We start from the raw sequence: 19395 nt of genomic DNA on the forward strand, positions 1-19395 counted from the left end.
CTAGCATTCTCCATCATAGCAACCACCCCTCCCTCCTCTTGTCCTTCTAAAAGAACCATGCATGTTTGCACCGAAAAAGTGACTTTGACACCAAAATATCCCTATCTATGGAATTCATTCTAAATATTGTAAAATCTGGTTTGATAAAACACTATTTCACTCACAAATATTTCAAATGACTTGGTTTCATTAGAAAAAGAGTGTATTTTTAGTTAAATCATCAAATTTTTGGACATTAATTACCTTCATTTGGGACACATGACAGCACCTTAAACAAGGATAGTTTAGACTTATGCAGAACAATTAACTTTCTTATATAAATTAGATAGATAGATAGATAGATAGATAGATAGATATTTTATGTAAGTGAATGTATTTTGGTGGACTATTATTTTGTTTTTATTGACATAAAAAAAAAAAAATTGGCAGACATCCTGTGAGTATAGATCAATTGATAGGGACATTGTATGCATGACCGACGTTCGAACTCTCGTATTTCCACTTATTTACCTCCATAAGATATACCTTATAATGTCAATCTCAGATTCGAAAACTTTTTAATCCGGTTGACAAAGCTCAAAATTTGTTAGAATCAGCTCTAAACGGACCAAATTATCTATTTTAACGGCTTTAAAAAATCACGCAAGCATAAATCATCTAGTAAGAAACTTATTTTTTTTTATCAAATAAACATTTAGAAAATAAAGTTTGATAAAAAGTATATTTGCAAACTTTAAACCAAACATATGGAGATAGTATTGAAATAAATAGACAACCTTTGAACTAAATTATTGTAGAATAATTTTCAATTCTATGCTAACTTCTTTTTCTAGACAATTTTTTCTTTTTTGCTAACTATACGTATACATTGAAAAATTGGTTTTGTATAGTATTCAACCGTACAAGATTATCATTTTCCAAGAGTGGTCCATGAAAATGGGATCAGATTTCATGCTGTAAAGTTAGCCACTGTTTTCACGCAGTTTTAAATTACAGCCGTCTGATCTCAAATGTGTGGTTTAGATCATTTTGAATCACTTTTTAACTTTATTGATGTGTGAGTTGAGTCTCACATCGGATGAAATAGTGAATGCTGAATTGTTTATAAGAGAGGACTCATAAACCTAACACATTAACGTTTTGGGTTAAAGTATGGTGTCCAACTCACTTGTGAAGTTGTTCAAGGCCTGATGTGATGATCCCCCATTACCTAACAGTGGTATCAGAGCCGATGGTTGTTGATCCGGCTCCTTGTGTCGAAAGTCTTCCCGACAGGATGTTCAAGCGGCGTGTCCCGTTGATGACACAAACGACGGTACAAGTGGATGAAAAAACTTCCGTTCGAGTGGTTTCCCGGACCCCTCATGACCTAACAGGTTTAGTAGTAAGAATTTGAGTAAGTAGTCAGAAATTTAACTCCTAAATTTTGTGTACGAATTCTTTTTCAATTAAATATGAAGAAGCTGAAATCATTTGATGCCACGTTCAAACCAGATTAGACGGTCTAGTGAGTCGAATACTGATTCTAATATAAAACAAAAGAAAACAAAAAAACGGTGACAAATATATAGTCCACACCACAACTCCAATATAGTATATAATATATAAATTAATTATATATATTGTAGTATTAATATGCCTTCAATTAGACCACACTCTATTGATATTTATTAGAAGTTGAGACAAAAGAGATTTGTTAGTGGTTGAGACAAAATGGGTACCCTGCTTCCAACCTCAACAGCAGAACATGAAAAATCAGAGAAGCACAATCCTTCTATACAAATCCAACAACAACAAAAAGATGTTGATGCAGGTGCCCTCTTTGTCCTCAAATCAAAAGGTATGTTACCCTTAACTCACCCTTCTCTCTATTTAGTCTTTTATTAAACATTACAAGTTTTTCTTGTCCTTGTTCATACTTTGGAATACCTTATTAGCAAAAATTGATCAAAATTTTTTTTAGATCAAATACATCAACTTTTTTAATGTAGTGTTTACTTATATTTGAGATTAAAATTTGAGATTAAAGAGAGTTATATTACATTACATAGTTTTATAAGTGTAAGCATTTCCTTCTATCACCATATTAGTTGAAAAACAACCTCAAAATAACCAACGGAATTGATTTTAGATTTTAGCATAACTGACAAACTCCCTCTTAGGATGCAGCAAACTATGTTATTTAATTGCCACATACATAATGCAAATGTGCATATTAACTGAGCTAAGTTCACGAGGCTATTTAATTAATATTTTTATTATTTGAAAATTAATTAATTTTTTTTTTCATTTTTGCATTCTTAAAATTTTGTAAATGTCACCAATTGTTTTTTTTTGGTAAGCATGAGGGCACATGCCCAAAAAGTCACCAAATTTTGTGACCACATAATAAGTCTCTCGAGTCTCACTTAAGAAAGATATCCTTATTTAATATTGGACATCTCCCTAATAAAATTATCTCTGATGAAATATATTTGAAAAGCTATATTTTGGAGATGGAAATGGAGAGATTCATTCATTCCATTCCACCTATAATGATAGTGATATAATTTTTATGTCGGTCCTCAATTTATGAATCATTAGTGGTGAATATTTTAGTAGCCGCTTTGTTTGAATTGAATGGTTGGTGCACGTGGGGATCGGCAGCAAGCATATGACAAAACTAGTAGGTTTGAAAACATGTTGGAATTTCAAAAAAAATAGATACAATACAATCCATGTCAATATAACTCATATCCGTAAATATTTGTTCATCCTACTCCGATTTTAACTTAGAAAAATTGATTTGATTGAGTTTGAGTATGAGTTTTGATATTCCTCGAATTTAAAAACGGGGGTGAGGCGGATAACAATGACATTGATATTCACTCTGAACCCGCCCCGTATATATCTAATTACATTTATGTGTAGAGAGGGATGATCAATATATAACCACCGGTAGAGGAAGAGAACTCAACGGACTGACTAAAAAAATAATATATTTTTTTGTCAAGTAGTTTAGTAGCTAGAAAATCTAACTTATAAGTGAATAAGTATAGTGTATGAGGTTCAAACCACGACTCTTGCACATATAATGCAATGTCTCTGCCAACTGAGTTAAACTCAAGGGTACAGATTTATTTAAATCAAGTGCAATATACCTTAAAAAAAAAAAAATCAAGTGCAATATCAATTTAATAATTGATAGACACAATATGTAGTTTTTGTGACTATCTCTTTTAAATTAAACATTACTTTTTTTATCGATAAATAGAAAGAATCTATAAATAATGAATTAATAATAAGTTATTTTATAACTTAATAACAAAATAATAATAGTTTGAATTTGTTACCCATATGTCATATCATTGAGTTTATTGGTTTTACTTTTATTTTTCTTTAGGTTCATTTTTATTGACAAATTTTCTTCAGGTTCATGGGTGCATTGTGGTTACCACTTGACAACATCAATTGTGGCCCCAGCACTTCTAAGTCTTCCATATGCTTTCACAATGCTTGGATGGACGGCTGGGATCTTTTGCTTAGTTATTGCAGCTATGGTCACTTTCTATTCTTACAATTTATTATCTCTTGTTCTTGAACGTCAAGCTCAGTTGGGTAATCGTCAGCTACGATTTAGAGACATGGCTCGTGACATTTTAGGTATTATATATTTGCATAATCATTTGCCAGCTTTGTTTAGTTTTTTATGGTATATATTTGCATAGAACCCACCATTTCTCAGAAAAAATAAATGATATTTATGGTTTTTAATAAATTATGAATTATTCGTCTACAAATAAATGCTACATTTTCCTAACAAAAAACAACTACCTTTTAGTTTTTTTTTTAAGGAAATCTTTTAGTTTTGTTAGGTAGTATACTGATTACAATTTCACTTTTAAGATATGAATAAAGTGTTTGGATTTCGAGTCACTTTTAAGGTAGCATATAAAATGGAATGAGTTTGTTTGATCCGCCTCAATATATAAATGGGCTATATCAATAAATTTACAATATATATATACTTCAAATATGAGTCTAGTTCAAGCAAATCATCTTAAAATGCGAAATGAGTGAAGGGAAGATTATGGGTCTCGTATGTGTTACATAGGGAAGAAGTTTGCATTTTAAAATGCGAATTGAGGGAAGGGAGATTGCTACCTACATAGTGAACCATAGTTTTTTTTTTTTTTTAAACAGGGTATTATTTCATCTAGGAATATGATTGGTGCAAATGTTTAACTTAAGTTAAAAAAACTGTGTCACTCACTACCTAACCTGTGAGCTGAGTTCTCTATCTAAATTTGTTACTTTTTTTTTTTGAAACAACTAAGTTTGTTACCTAAATAGTGAAGAGTATTTATGCAATGACTAAGCTAATGTGAAACTAACATTGTTATCAGGTCCTAAATGGGGTCGTTATTTTGTGGGGCCAATTCAGTTTGGAGTTTGCTATGGGGCTGTAGTGGCTTGTGCACTTTTGGGTGGTCAATGTATGAAGGTAATATTGAATTACTGTATTATTTTTTTTTATTTTTTAAGTTGTTTGATACACACACTAATAGAGGGTTTCTTTTTGCACCACCCACATTTCTCACGCGTCCCCTGAATTTTTAAAAATATCCCTTGCCTGATAACTAGTGTGAGTTGAAGGGTGCGCACAATCTGAAAAAATACCATTCGTTACTTTATAACTAGCAAACTTTATGAAAATCTTATATTTTTGTCCCACTAACCCTTCCTTCACCTCCATGAAAATATTTATATAAGATTCGTTAATTAAAATGCGAACTCAATATGCATTTTACGTAGAGAACTGTGTTTTTTCAGATTTTACGTCCTTTCAACATTCGCTAGTTATTATGCGAGGGGGGTATTTTGGGAAATACAGGAGGTACGCGAGAAAGGTAGAGTATGCAAAAAGAAACTTCCCACTAATAGAGACACACATTTTACCTCAACCATGCTGTTCTTATTTCCATTGGAATTAATCAATTGCAGGCAATTTATGTGTTGTCAAACCCAAATGGGACTATGAAGCTTTACGAGTTTGTCACCATATTTGGTTGCTTCATGTTGATTTTGGCTCAAATCCCATCTTTTCACTCATTGAGACACATTAATCTTGTGTCTTTGGTTCTATGCTTACTCTATAGTGCTTGTGCTGCTGGAGGTTCTATATATATAGGTATTTGCTATAAATTTTTTGCCTATTCTTTTGTTACTTACCAATTTGCATTTTTATGGTTCTGAACTTGATTAATATTACTATAGGAAACTCATCAAAAGGACCAGAAAAGAATTATTCTTTGAAAGGTGATACAGAAAATCGTTTATTTGGTGTCTTCAATGCTCTTAGCATCATTGCCACTACTTATGGAAATGGAATCATTCCTGAAATTCAGGTTTGGATGTGTTCAATTCTTTTATTTGAATATGTAATGGATTTTGAAAGAATTGAAATTGAAAAAAATAGTTGGAAGTGATTTTATCACACCCCTTATCGTCGGGTACTATTGGGCTTGATGTGTATATATAAATGGTGGGTGACCAGAACCTGATAGCGGAAACCTAATAGGTGGTGGTTCAATGAATTTTAGAGGAGACTCAGATAACATCTTAGAATTCAGGTTGAGTCTAACCCATCCTTAGAAACCGACTTATAATATCAGAATTGTCCCACTTATAAACATATCTCCAAGACATCTTTCATTTAATGTGAGATTCTTAACATAAGTCAAGATTTATCACTTATTATGATCGATGAAATATGAGTGTATGTTTGATACCACTTCTCGACGGTCCAAAATTTATTCAAGAGGTGTAAAGTTGATATATTCACATGTTTGGCTTCTCTAGAGTAAAATTATTTTTGCATTCAGAATTGTTCTACTTGAAATTAGAAATTGTAGCCTCTAATTCTAAAATTCATTTTTATACTCAAATTTATGGTCAACTTATTTTTACATATATGTATCCAAACATAAATCACGTTAGCTTCAACTCCATTCAATCAAAATCAATTTTTCTCACCGCAGAAAGAATCAAACATAGATTAAGTGATTGTATAGACTAGTTATTCAGCTAGCTCTAGATATGGTTGGGATGAAATATTGTTTTTTATGTTGCAGGCCACATTAGCACCACCAGTGAAAGGAAAGATGTTCAAGGCACTAAGTGTTTGTTATACAGTAGTTTGTGTCACTTTCTTTAGTGTAGCTATATCTGGTTATTGGGCATTTGGCAATGAATCTGAAGGACTTATCTTAAGCAACTTTGTAGACAATGGCAAGCCATTATTGCCTAAGTGGTTTATTTATATGACCAATGGTTTCACTATAGTACAATTATCAGCAGTTGGTGTGGTAAGTAATTAATATCCTAACATTCTCATCACCTTTTTGTATATATAATTAAATAAACACATTTTCATTTGATGCAATATTAAAAATGAACTCTGGTTTTTTTAATTACTTTTTGGTCCTCTATTTTTTTCTTTCATGATTTTGAACCTTTAGTGGTTTTTTTAGGGTCGGTTTAGCAAGTCAACCCTATAATTTCACAAAAATTATGTCAGCCATATATATATCTTGATAGCCATACGGCACTCACCAACAAGGATGAGCGTTGCATTATTAGCCAACTGACCCTTTTTAACCTTTAGTTTTATAAATTTATGATTTTGATCATTTAGTTTTTAAAATGTCTGACTTTTTCTTCACATATACATTGAGAGCTAAATTTTGGTGATGAGGCAACCAAGATGCATATGTCACAACTGAGTTGATAACATCGAAATGAGTTATTAAGTGATAATTCGCTTACACAATGCCGCATTTTCAATGCAATTGCCACATCAGCACTTTGTTTGACTTATCATCAAAATTCAGCTTGAAATACATAAATTGAGAAAAGTAAGACATTTTAAAAACTAATAAACCAAAAATAGTGAAAAACTAGAGGGAGAAAAACTATATTCAAACCTATTAATATTAATGAACTAATCATGGAATCTTAATGCAGGTGTACTTACAACCTACAAATGAAGTATTAGAACAAGCATTTGGGGACCCAAAAAGCCCCGAGTTCTCGAGTCGCAATGTAATCCCAAGGGTGATTTCGCGATCATTAGCGATTACAGTTGCAACCATTATTGCAGCCATGCTTCCATTTTTTGGAGACATAAACTCACTTATTGGAGCTTTTGGTTTTATGCCACTTGACTTTGTTTTACCTGTAATTTTCTTTAACTTGACATTTAAGCCATCTAAGAGAAGTCCCATTTTCTGGTTGAATGTAACTATTGCTGTTGTTTTCTCTACTTTGGGAGCTATTGCAACAATTGCAGCTGTTAGACAGATAGTTATTGATGGCAAAAATTATCAACTATTTGCTAATGTATGATCACATTAGGTCATCATAATAATTTAAGTTATTCTATTATACATAATACATATATATCTGTTAAAGATGTTGTTTTAATTTTCTTAAGTATTATAGAATTTTTGTTTACTAGCTACATAATAATGATATATTGATTGTTTACAAAAAATTGAAGTTTGCATCCACAATTGCAACCACAATATTGTTAATGTGGTAGCGAGCGCAAGCGATCGTACCACAATTGCAGTGTGATTCTCAATCACATGTATAACCGCATCGTAATGGCATAAGTTATGGTGCATAAGCCTTGCTTATGTACACATGCATAAATACCCCAGATTGCTTAGCGCGCCCCCCAATTTATTTAATGGGCCCCCAGTTTGCTTCGCGCACCCCCCAAATTGCTTATCGCCCCCCAGTTTACTTAGCGCGCCCCCAAATTGCTAAGCGCACCCCCACCCCCAACATAAATAACACACAAAACCATTCCACAATCAGAATGGTTTTGGATTACAACCCTCTAAAACCATTCGACAGTAAAAATGGTTTTGGCATTATAATTTATAAGTACATCTAATGTGAAATCATTCCACAACAAAAATGGTTTTGGGGGGCGCGCGAGAAAATTTGGGGGGGTGTGAGAAAAATTGGGGTGCGCTAAGTATATGGGGGGCGCTAAGCAATTTTGGGGGGGCGGGTGTTAAGCAATTTTCATTATGCACCGTAACCACTCTCCATCGTAATGTATTAGATGATTTTAGCCATATTCGTTCAAATCTTTTCACCAAAAACTAATATTTGTGAACTGCAAATCCCAATTTATGTCAGATGCAATGAATAATCTTGCCCTTAATAGTCTTTTAAGTGTGTATTTCAAGCATTTTTTAATGCACAAAATAAACCAAGACTCTACTATAGTGAGTAAATAGTGCAGTAACATAGTGGTGCCACTTAATATAGTTTGTGAAAATTTATAATTATTTCACAACACAACAGTCCCAACACGCGTCACTTTACCACAATGACAGCAATCACAATGACAGCTACCGCATCCGTGACCACAATTTTAAACCTTAACCTGCATCATCTCATCTAAACACTCTTGAGTAAAACAATACAACATTAAACTATTAATAAAAAATTAAAACATCAATTAGAACTAGATAAATAAATCCACAAAAGCATCATAAATTTCCAACAATAAAAGAAATCAAATCAATGAGTCTGCAAATATCCTTTTCAGGACTGTAATCACTACAACAATTAAGTTCACTGCCTGCACAACTAAGAATACTAGATCCACAACATCACAACATCCACATTCAACAAAGTCAAACACTAAAATAATCTTAATGCTACCATAATTTAGAAATACAACAGAGAAAAACAGAGACAAACTCTGTCATCAGCTAACATAATGTCAAAGGTTGTAAGGTGCTACATATTTAAGGAGATGTTTTATGGTCTGTTTCAGGCTCTTGACTCTCAAGGTCAATACCAAGACCACCACCACCTCCAACAGAATCAGAATGAACATTTTCATCAGCATAAGTAGTGACATTTTCTGACACTGACACAGCATTAGTTGTTTCAGCTGCTACCACGTTCATATCTGCTACTGCTACACCATTAGAATTTGCTGTTGCATTTCCAGTTTGGTAGCTAGGTTCTCCTTGTTCTACAGTTAACTTGGGAACTTTCAAGTTAGGCAGCATGTTAGGAGCAGTTGACGGTGGAGATGAGCATTTTCTCTTGATTTGGCTACTTATGTTTTGCTTGAAAGTTGCCATAATCAGCTGTTGGAATAAGAGTGTGACAATGGTTAATTCAAACAATACAGCACAAGTGGTAGCACTAACTAAAAGTAAATATCCTATCCTACGTAGCACCGACACTTCTGATTGAAAGGGTGTTCAGTGTCTAATACATGTTTGTGTATGATACCAATACGACAATGACATATGTGGTTATATTGAATAAGTTACATTTTCTTAAATAATTTTGGTGTCCATGTGTTCGTGTCTATGAAGTACAGACACCCCTCGGATTAGGCGTATCCCGATGTGGAACACGTGTCAGACACCGACATGACACCGATAATTATAATTACATTGAATTGTATCATTTTCTCAAACTATTATCGGTGTCGACGTGTCAGTGTCGTGTCCAGTGTTAGTGTATGTGCTTCATAGGTTCGTGTCATGTTCAGTGTCCATATCTATGGAAGCATTACTAACAAGGCTACCTATCATTAAAGGGTGTAATAACCAATCCAAAAAACAACTATAGAAAGGTTTTGCATAAGTTTGTCTAATCTTACAAGATTTCTTGCCATCCAAAAAACAACTATAGATACATTAAAACTATTTTGATATCTAACTTTTGAGTAGTTGATTTGAATCACCTTTCATGATATTTAAAACTTATTGGTACTTCAAGATTTATAGTGATGTTAATACTTCTAAATTGCTGTTCACAACAACAATTGCGGCTGCAATGCTCAATGTAAAGATTTTAACGATCTTCACACTGACATCACAATCGCAATTGCGGAAGTATTGGCTACATTTATCTACATTATTGATGTTCAAAAAAATATCTTACCGGAATAGGAGTAGCAGCTATCATTGAGTTCTCGATAACACCTCCGAAAATTCTTCCATCAGATTTAGATAATGAAACACTCAGCATGCTAATTTTTCTCTGTGTACCACCAGCAGCAGCACCAGTAGTGAAGGTGCATGATCCACGCAATGATAAAATATCAAACTGACCCTGAATTTATAGCAAGGGAAAAAATCAGCATATATGAGAGTTTATTTAAACATGCAAAATTTAGGAATCTAATTTAGACGCTATTTCCCATTGACGTAAAACATATTTTATGACCACTAACTAATGAGAAATAGCGTCTAATAGACTCAATAACCTAAATAACCATTTACTCGAAAAATATATAAGCTATATTTAAATTCATGCGAATAATATTAATAGATAAGAGATTCATAATTTCTGCGATTGTACCTCATATCTTAAAAAACCACCAGAAACATTAGGTTGGCGAAGGACAACACTTGATACAGTGCCAGCAGCAGAGAGTACACAAGTAGCAACTCGAGGAGCATTTTGAAAAAATGTAAATATTTTTGCAACCACGTCCTGAAAAATGACCAAAATAAAAATTATCAATTAATAGCATATATATTATATAGATTAGCTTTCATGTTTCAAAACTTATGAAGCACGGACACTCCTCAGATTAGATGTCTCTGGTGTCAGTATCGGACACATGTCAATGTCGGATGAATTCTGTTATTTTCTTAAATTATTATTAATATCGATGTATCCGTATCTGTGTCGTATTCGAAATCCAAATTTGTGTTCGAGCATCATAGTTCAAAATTTAAACAAATCTCAAATATGAGGAATCTATATTTACCTCTCCCGGGTTAACAGTCAGCACATGAGGTGTGATACTTCCTCCAGCTGTTTCAGCAACAAACCCACCTATAAAAAAAATATATAAATTTCATATATATTCTAGCATGATAAACTTGTAAGACTTAAAGGTACATAGACCATGTATAATGGACCTTATAAATTTTTTGTACAAATATTTATATGGTGAATGTGATTATATTCTATGTAAAATTATTTTATATTTTTAGTGCATAGTAATAAAATCCTACAACAAATGTAAAATGAGATACAAATGTAAGAAACTTGAGATATTATGAATTATATTTGTACTAAGGATCATATATTTCCATAGAAATACAAATACATAAATAAGTAAATAAATGATCATATGTTATTTAAGATTTTTATTTTAAGTATTTTTATCTTGAATTAATCGTATCGGTTTTTCGTGTTCATACTTTCTAAATACAAACAAATGAATTAAATTTTATTTTCTTTATTGTAATAAAAATAAATTATAAGTCAAATAACGCGTGATTAAAAAAAGTCTAATAACGTAAAAACTAGTCAAACAATAATAATGCGCAAAAAGTAACGCGCGTAAATTGGTCAAAAAAGTATGTTGGACGTCAAAATATTATCTTTTTATTTAATAGTTATATCTTTATATTAATTTTATTTATTATATTATTATAATTCTAAACTTTTGGATTGAAATTTTGTATTTTGCGCACAAAAGAAATTATTATTATAACGTCATAAAACTCCACGTCAAATGAAACCGAAATTAATTGGAAAACCAACATTAACCGAGTCACTAAAGGTGGTCAAACAAATATTTGTAGTACATAAAGTCGGGAAATTATAAGTCAAATAACGCTAAAAATATTAATGTTTTGAAACGCATTTATATTTCTAAAATTTTAAATTTAATTTTTTTTATTCAACATAAAAAAGTATTTCATGAAAAACTTCTTAACTTTCTAGAATTCACAATCCCAAAAAAACCGTAATCAATTCCGTCAAAAAGAAAGAAAAAAACCGTAATCAAATGGAAAATTGACATTAAGTGATCGCACTAAAAGTGGTCAAACGATTATTGATTACGAAAAAAATAAAAATAAAAGATTTCTCCCTTTAACAAAAGACTGTTTGGACACCTTCAAAACCTAAAACAAAGAGATCCTATATTATTTTTCATGTATGAAAAACTGAATGTTAATTTGATTAATCCTTTAGCTGCTGCAAGGATTTCATATTAAGTTTTCAGTCTTCAATATGAGAATTACCAATTACTTGCACAATGTTGCCTCAACTTTTCATTTCAAAACAAAACCAATCAAAATTTAGAGAAACAAGAACATAAAACACAATTATTATTTTTTTACAAAATAAAACACAAATCAAATAGTAAACAAAATTATCTAATTTCCAGTAGTCTAAAACTAAAATTAAACCTAAAAATAAAAAAAATAACAAGAAACAAATAATTAGGTTATGGGTTATGTTGGATCGTTTTAGTTTTAGGAAATATTCAACCTTCAATCTAAATATATTTTGATGGGATTTTTATTAGATGTCGTAACGTCGCACATTACTGCATCCTAGCCGTCCAATTTAAAACAACGATCGAGATCAATTAAACATATAAAATCAATTGTATGATGTTGGATCTAAAATTAGTTTATAGTACGAGACCGATGAGATACCAGTCCATCCTCAGTCTATCAAAAACCCAAATTATACTCTTTCAATGAGATTTGATTTTACAACAAAAACCGTACAATTGAAAAGGACACAAAACACCATTTCATAAAGTCACAAACGTTAAAAACACACACCTTCTCATAACAATAAACAAAGTATAAATATATTCATGAAAACAAAGAAAGAGAGCAAGCAATGAAATTATGAAACGCAAAACAAACCACAAAAAAAAAAAAAAAACAAAAATTATATATACACGAAAACAAAGAAATAAAATTATGAAACACAAAAAAAAAAAAACTCATACCAATTGAAGCTAAAATCTGAAGTTTTCCAGTACCACGAGGACGTCCCCTTCCACGCTTCTCCTCACTTCCAAAAGGCTGAATAACAAGCTCCGGTACTGGTGTCACTGGTACTGGAGACGGTTGGTTCTCACGAACCTTCCGAGGTCTTCCACGCCCCCTTTTCACCGGAGGAAAGTTTGAACCTACAGGTTCAGACTGTGCTCCGGTGTCTGAACCAACATCAACAACTCTAGCAACTTCAGTTGTAACAGGGTTGTTGTTGTTGTTGTTGATGGTTTCTGACCCGTCATGGGTTGAACTTGGTGACATGGCAGCAGGTAGGTTCAGGTTTTGATCTTCCATGAATGAGAGTTACTCTTTGAGAGATAGGTTTAACTTTGTTTCTGGGTTGAGAAGAAAATAAGAAATGTGTTGTTTTAATATACACTGTATTGCAAAAAGTGCAAGAAAAAAAAAGGAGTAATAATATTAATAATAAAAAAATAAAAAAATAAATACCTTTCTTTTTCTCTTTCTTTTTGGAAGAAAAGAAACTGTTGTTTAGCTCTGTCTCTCACTATTTTGATTTTCTGAATTCTTTTTCAGAAACGTTTTGAAAATAACCCTTCAATATTATCTTCTTTTTCTAATATGAATATTTATATTAGTCAAAAAAAAATATGCATATTTATTTATAATAATATATAATAAATAATAATAAATATAAATAAATAAGAAGTAGAATGGAATTAACCTGTAAAAAAAAAAGATAGGAATTAGTTGGGGATGACGATTGCTGTTTATGCGTGAAACCCTTTCCCAAGTTTGAGAATTTTGAGATAAAAAAGGATAAAATAATATATTAATATTTATTACTAATTATTATTGTTTTGTGCGATTTTTTTGTTATTTTGAATTATTATATTTATATATATATTGGTGAAGATGGAATCTTGAGGATTACCAAAATGAAATTAATTAAATATAATCGATTTTTTCTATGCGGCAAATAAAATTTTGATTTCTGTGATTTAAAATATTAAAGTTTTTGCAGATTTTTTTCAAGAATATTATTCACGATGTAAAATATTTATTAGTTTTTATTATGGTATTAATATTAATATTTTATTTTAGGCAAACATTTTCTATGGCTCAATTCATGAATTTAAAATTATAGCGGAATATGATGTCAAGATTTGATTAAAAAAAAAAGTTCATATGGGTATTTTCAAGCAAGCCCAATTAAAAAAATCTGAACACTATCGGACTATTTTATATCGTTGGGCACATTCAACAAAAATTAATATCATATCATATTTTCATTTTTTTTTGGACAGAATCAAACTTAGTTCATCATATTTTCATATTAATTTATATTTAAAATATTTATATTTTATATAAAAAAATTCAAAGTATGGGTACAAACAATGTAAGTTTTTTTTTTTTTTGACTAAAAAGGTACAAACAATGTAAGTTGAGAGTCTAAAAATTTAACCATCGCTCTCATGTGCCCAAAAAATCATTGCTGTCAATAGTTTTAATCTTTTCAAAAACAGCTTCTTAAATTGGTTGTAACTTTTATTGGGAAAATCATTTTATTCTTTTTTGAGAATTTGTTTTAAAATAGTTAGTGTAGATTAAGAAAACAAATGAATAAAGCCACTATGTTTGGTCTAGTGGTGAGAGATTTGGGTATTATGCATGAAGTCCTAAGTTCGATCATCATTGTCAACATTGTAAATAAAATTAAAAAAAAAAAAAAAAACAATGAATGAATGAATGTGCACAAACAATAAATACAAATAAATTAGGTAAATACTTTGCTACCTATCTTACATTGATGAGTATAGTACTCTTAGGGAAAATTTTTTTTTTTTATTTTTGATGAATTTCTATAGGCAAAATTTATTTCAATGCATATAAACTAATATAAAAATATGAAATGATATTAATTTATATTTTTACAGGGTACCGAAATCCTATAATATAAGTTGAATATCAGAGTGTTCACCTATAAATAAATTTTCTCTTAAAAAAAAAGTGCAGCTTGATAAAAGGCTCGCGAAACGTGTTTCACGTGGAAGCGTGGGTAAACACACACAATATTCATGTTTTTCTATCTTCTTTATATTTTTTGTTGATGAATGAAATTTAGAGGAAAGAAAAGAATAATTAACGAAAACTAAATATCCTTCAACAAAAATTAGATACAACAAAAGAGTAATGATGATAAATAGTGCATTACAATTAACTATAATTAAAAACTATTATATCATGGAAAAACTTAATAATAGTTAATTAATTGAATTATTAACATTATTTTTTACTTATAAAAACATTATTTTTCCACTTCATTACTTATAAAAAAAACATTATTTTTTACTATTTGTTTAAAAATTTAATGTCCAATAAGTACAACTCAATTGATAGTTGTATCTTATAGGATTTTTCCACTTCTCCACGCTTAAAATGTGTGAGTCTATATTGCTAGGTTAATTGATAATGAAAAGAAAAATAAAATTAACAAGTTTTTACTCATATATAGATGTATAAAAATGTTTCAAAATTTTATCAATTTATTTTTAATTAATAAAATAATATATGTGGTTAATTAAATTGAAAAAATTCTACAATTGTTAAGGAATACACCTTATATATAGTTTTTTATTATTATTTTTCTATTAATATTCTGATTTTTTTTAATTATAAGGAAATAAGTTTGTTTAAGTAAAAATTAGAATGTAAAAGCTTGGCATGATAACAATGACAGCTAACAATAAAAGTTTTACAAACCAAAAAAAAAAAAATACAAGTAAATTATATTATGGAATACTTACCACTTTTTAGCTTGTCCTTGTTGCACTTTTTTTTAATGTTTTATAGTATTGGAATGGATTTGGTGTTGTATAAAATAACAAAGTTTTAATATTAATCATTAGATCAATATGTAATATAAGATGGTGATTTGACACTTATAATCTATGCCATTAAATAAAAGATCTAAAGGTCATGACATTGTTTCACCATTGCAGCAGATCCAAATTCATATAGTATTAGATACAATTGATCGTCAATATCCGATTGTTGTTTTTTGATAAAGAAGTCAAATGGTTAATGTTAAAAAATGATTGAGTTTTATGGTGGACCACCTATAATATTGGTCTACTGTATACTTTTGGGGTTAACAGACTTGACTAACGAAAATACAGTTAAGGAACCTAAAGGAAACATTTATTAATTAAGGGATCAAAGCGAATCCAAAAATTTAAAGGGACCAAAATAATAATTAAGTTTTTTATCTATGTACGTTAATTCATTTGGTTTTTAAAAATAGTTATAGTCATGGGTTTTAACTTCTTTTTCATATAATTAAATATTAAGATATCATTAGTCAGTCCAATGTGGTGATTGAAGTTGTTCTTAATAGGGAGAACCACGGTTTGATCCCCACAATTACGATTGGGAGAGAAATGAAAAGTACTTGATATCAAAATGGACTCTCGAACCAGATTAGACGGTCTAGTGGGTCGAATACCGGTGGGAAAAAAATATTAAGATATCAAAATCACATTCAAAGTTGATTGCTATTATCAAACGGTGATCCATATCTCACACATTATGACTTGCGTGCCAAATCAGCTAATATTTGGAAGATGGATTATTGTTTCTTTAGGTTAATTTAGGATTCTATATATGAATTTAAATGTTCTTCATCAAGTCCTCCGAAGTTTTTGTGCAGTAGTTGCTTGGTGCCTTAAACCTAGCTTTCTCAAATTATTTGTTTGGTATCCGAATTTCAAATTCAAATAATTATAAGAAAACAATAGCTCAATGTTAAGTCACTTGATTTGTTCTAGTGGTAAGGAGTTTGAGCAGTATCCATATGCTAGAGGTCCTGGGTTCGACCGTCGGCTCCAATGTAAATAAAAAATATAGCTCAATGTTGGGTTCGTTTCTTGAATCTGCTTCATTAATTTGCCAGGGAGGGGACGTGGTAAATTGGAAATAGTAACTCATTTTTTTTTCAATTGCGCTATTCTTTCTTTGGTTTGGAAAGAAACATGGAAATGGTTAGTGATATCATTGATTTTGTGAAAGGAGGTGTCAAGCATTTACGTCTTTTTTATGGTCTTGTAGAGGTGGTAAATCCGTTTGTGACATAATGTTATTTGGTTCTCAACAATTTGGAAAGTAAAAGATGCAATATTGTTTGTTAAGAATATAGATGGTTAGCTAGATCTTTCATTAGTTAGTTAACCTTTTTATTAGGTGGTTTAGTTAGTTAGCCCCCAAAATTGCTCTATGTACGTAAGAGTTACCATTGTACTATTTTCATTATCTTTTATCAAATATGAATCCTTATGCTTTTTACTATCTTAAAGATTTTCTAAACTTTTCTCCATTTTCTCCAAACCATGCAAATCTTAACGATGTTTTTCCACGTGGTTGATTTCAAATGGAAAAGGCTGTGGAGGAATCAAAGGTTCCATGCATCATGGAGGATTCTTGGATCAAGATTGAAGAGTCATAACTTTTCTCTAAGCCGGCCAATATAATGTCTTAATTCTCCTTTTTCACTGGTACCCTTTTGTAGGAATAACTAGACGTTAGTAAACTATATATAAACTAGTAAGCTATAAGCTCATGAAAAAATGTTACCAATTTTTTTTTTCAATACAAACTTATAAATTATAAGCCATAAATTTTTTAGCGGTCCACCCAGTAAATTTTTCCCGATTCCATCCGCCACTGGATGCGAGACTTCTTAATAGAATCAATGATGGCTAAATATGTTGAGATGTTGTAATAGCATTGGCCCTTGATATTTTTTTGGTTCATTTTGGCTTTTGTTGTATTGTAACTATTGTTTATTTCTATTCTAGGAATATCTTCTGCTTAAAATAGTTGTTTAATTTAACCAAAATTACACTGCAGGTCTTTTATCTTATTTTTTGTAACACTTTGGACCAAAGCGTTACAAAAGAATAAGATAAAAGACATGTATTGTAATTTTGCCTTTAATTTAACTATTGCATTTGACTTCTTAAAAAAATAAAATTAGTCAAAAAAATTCACACAAAAAATAAAATCAAATTTAAGCTAGAACTAATAGAATATACATTTGAATTGCAATCCAAACAACAAAGATATTAAAAAGACAGATCGTGGATCCAAAGGTTTCAGGTTCAAGCAGCACTAACATTCTTTGGTGGGAGGAAAATGAATTTCCTTTATAATTGCTCTTTGAATCTTAAAATAAGAATCAAACTATAAACCACATAAATTACAACAAGGTAATACATATTCTGATATGTGTATTGTTGGCTCTTTCAGTGATGCAATGAATAAAAAATAATGATTATGTTCGAGATTTTCTATATTCAAATGTTATATTTTTATTGGTGATAACTTAAATTTCAATGTTGCACATGATTTGGAGATATACACGAGGAAGAGACATGATAACTACTAGGGAAATTCTATGGTACATCTATCAAATTTCAATGTACCGGTACATTAGATCAAATAATTATTAAATAAATGAATATTTTTTCGAAAAAAATCATTTTTTTATTATTTAAAATATTATAATAACTAAATACTATTTATTAAAATTGTAAAAAAAAAAATATTTTATATTTTTTTGAATTTTTTATCACTCATAATAGTTATTATTGAATATTTTTTATGAAAAAATGTAAAAATGTTATCATAATGCTTATAAAACAATGAAAATGTGTTTATTTCTTATGAAATCATCATTTATGAAATACAATAATCGACAAATAGTATTTTGATACATAAAATAATCGTTAATTTAATAATTATTTGATCTAATGTATCGATACATTAAAATTTGATAGATATACCGTAGAAGCTCCCTAACTATTAACTATTAAGTATTAGTAAAATTGTTCCATTGCAAGTGAAAGTCTTTTATAGAAGTGGTCTCTAAGCAACAAAAAAAAATATGTTGAAGGAACCTGACGTACATAATACCCATTAATTCAAGGGTAGAAAAACAAACGTAATTAAATGTTGATATTACCTTTTTCAAAAATTAATTAAATTTTGATATAATGATTACTTAAAGGAAATTTTATTTTAACATTTTTATTTGGTAATATATTTTAAACAGTATGTTACTTATCACTTTTACATTTGAAACACGACAACAAAATATATTATAATATCCAATTATGGAATATCCTTAACAATTTTATATAATTAGAGTGGAAATATATATTTGATGAAAAACAATTAATTTTTTTCTTCGAATATATATATATATATGTTATAATTATATAATATTTCACTGGATATCCCATAATTGGATATTATAAAAAATATTTTGTTGTCGTGATCCAAATGTAAAAAGTGAAAAGTAATATACCTTTTAAAATATATTTCCAAATAAAAATGTTTAAATAAAAATTTCCTCTAAAGTAATCACTATACCAAATAAATATTTTTTGAAAAGGTAAACTATATCAAAATTTAAGTAATAAATAACAACTATCCTTTTTATTGTTATAAAATAATATATTTATTTATATGTACTAGCGTGAAACGTTTTCTTTTCTTGATTATATTATATACTCCTGTAAACAACAAA

The 19395-nt window shown here is 30.0% G+C and overlaps 2 protein-coding genes and 1 non-coding gene across 3 annotated transcripts; 1 reads left to right on the forward strand and 2 right to left on the reverse strand.

Annotated features, from left to right (window-relative positions):
* The first annotated feature begins 1657 nt into the window (after nucleotides 1-1657).
* Nucleotides 1658-7432, forward strand: LOC123882329 (GABA transporter 1-like). Its single transcript, XM_045931178.1, has 7 exons — nucleotides 1658-1840; nucleotides 3412-3642; nucleotides 4386-4483; nucleotides 4984-5170; nucleotides 5257-5387; nucleotides 6114-6347; nucleotides 7006-7432. Exons 1-7 carry the CDS (start codon nucleotides 1714-1716, stop codon nucleotides 7384-7386), a joined length of 1389 nt encoding a protein of 462 aa, XP_045787134.1. The 5' UTR covers nucleotides 1658-1713; the 3' UTR covers nucleotides 7387-7432.
* On the reverse strand, nucleotides 6508-6637 carry LOC123882556. Its single transcript, XR_006799881.1, has one exon. It is a non-coding gene; the product is annotated as a U11 spliceosomal RNA (small nuclear RNA).
* Nucleotides 7433-8810: 1378 nt separating the features above from the next.
* Nucleotides 8811-13142, reverse strand: LOC123922171 (AT-hook motif nuclear-localized protein 9-like). The gene is made up of 5 exons (XM_045974917.1): nucleotides 12800-13142; nucleotides 10805-10872; nucleotides 10390-10524; nucleotides 9970-10140; nucleotides 8811-9161 (listed from the first exon to the last, which is right to left on the reverse strand). The coding sequence occupies exons 1-5, from the start codon at nucleotides 13140-13142 to the stop codon at nucleotides 8811-8813; spliced, it is 1068 nt and encodes a 355-aa protein (XP_045830873.1).
* Nucleotides 13143-19395: the final 6253 nt, after the last annotated feature.

This window comes from Trifolium pratense, linkage group LG4 (assembly GCF_020283565.1).
Source record: "Trifolium pratense cultivar HEN17-A07 linkage group LG4, ARS_RC_1.1, whole genome shotgun sequence".
Taxonomy (NCBI): Eukaryota; Viridiplantae; Streptophyta; class Magnoliopsida; order Fabales; family Fabaceae; genus Trifolium; species Trifolium pratense.

Coding starts and splice junctions, on each gene's coding strand:
- LOC123922171 (XM_045974917.1), bottom strand. CDS start 13,142: ATGGAAGATCAAAACCTGAACCTACCTGCTGCCATGTCACCAAGTTCA. Junction 10,525..10,804: donor TGACTGTTAACCCGGGAGAG/GTAAATATAGAT, acceptor GTCATTTTTCAG/GACGTGGTTGCAAAAATATT. Junction 10,141..10,389: donor GTGGTTTTTTAAGATATGAG/GTACAATCGCAG, acceptor CTATAAATTCAG/GGTCAGTTTGATATTTTATC.
- LOC123882329 (XM_045931178.1), top strand. CDS start 1,714: ATGGGTACCCTGCTTCCAACCTCAACAGCAGAACATGAAAAATCAGAG. Junction 3,643..4,385: donor CATGGCTCGTGACATTTTAG/GTATTATATATT, acceptor CATTGTTATCAG/GTCCTAAATGGGGTCGTTAT. Junction 5,171..5,256: donor TGGAGGTTCTATATATATAG/GTATTTGCTATA, acceptor ATATTACTATAG/GAAACTCATCAAAAGGACCA.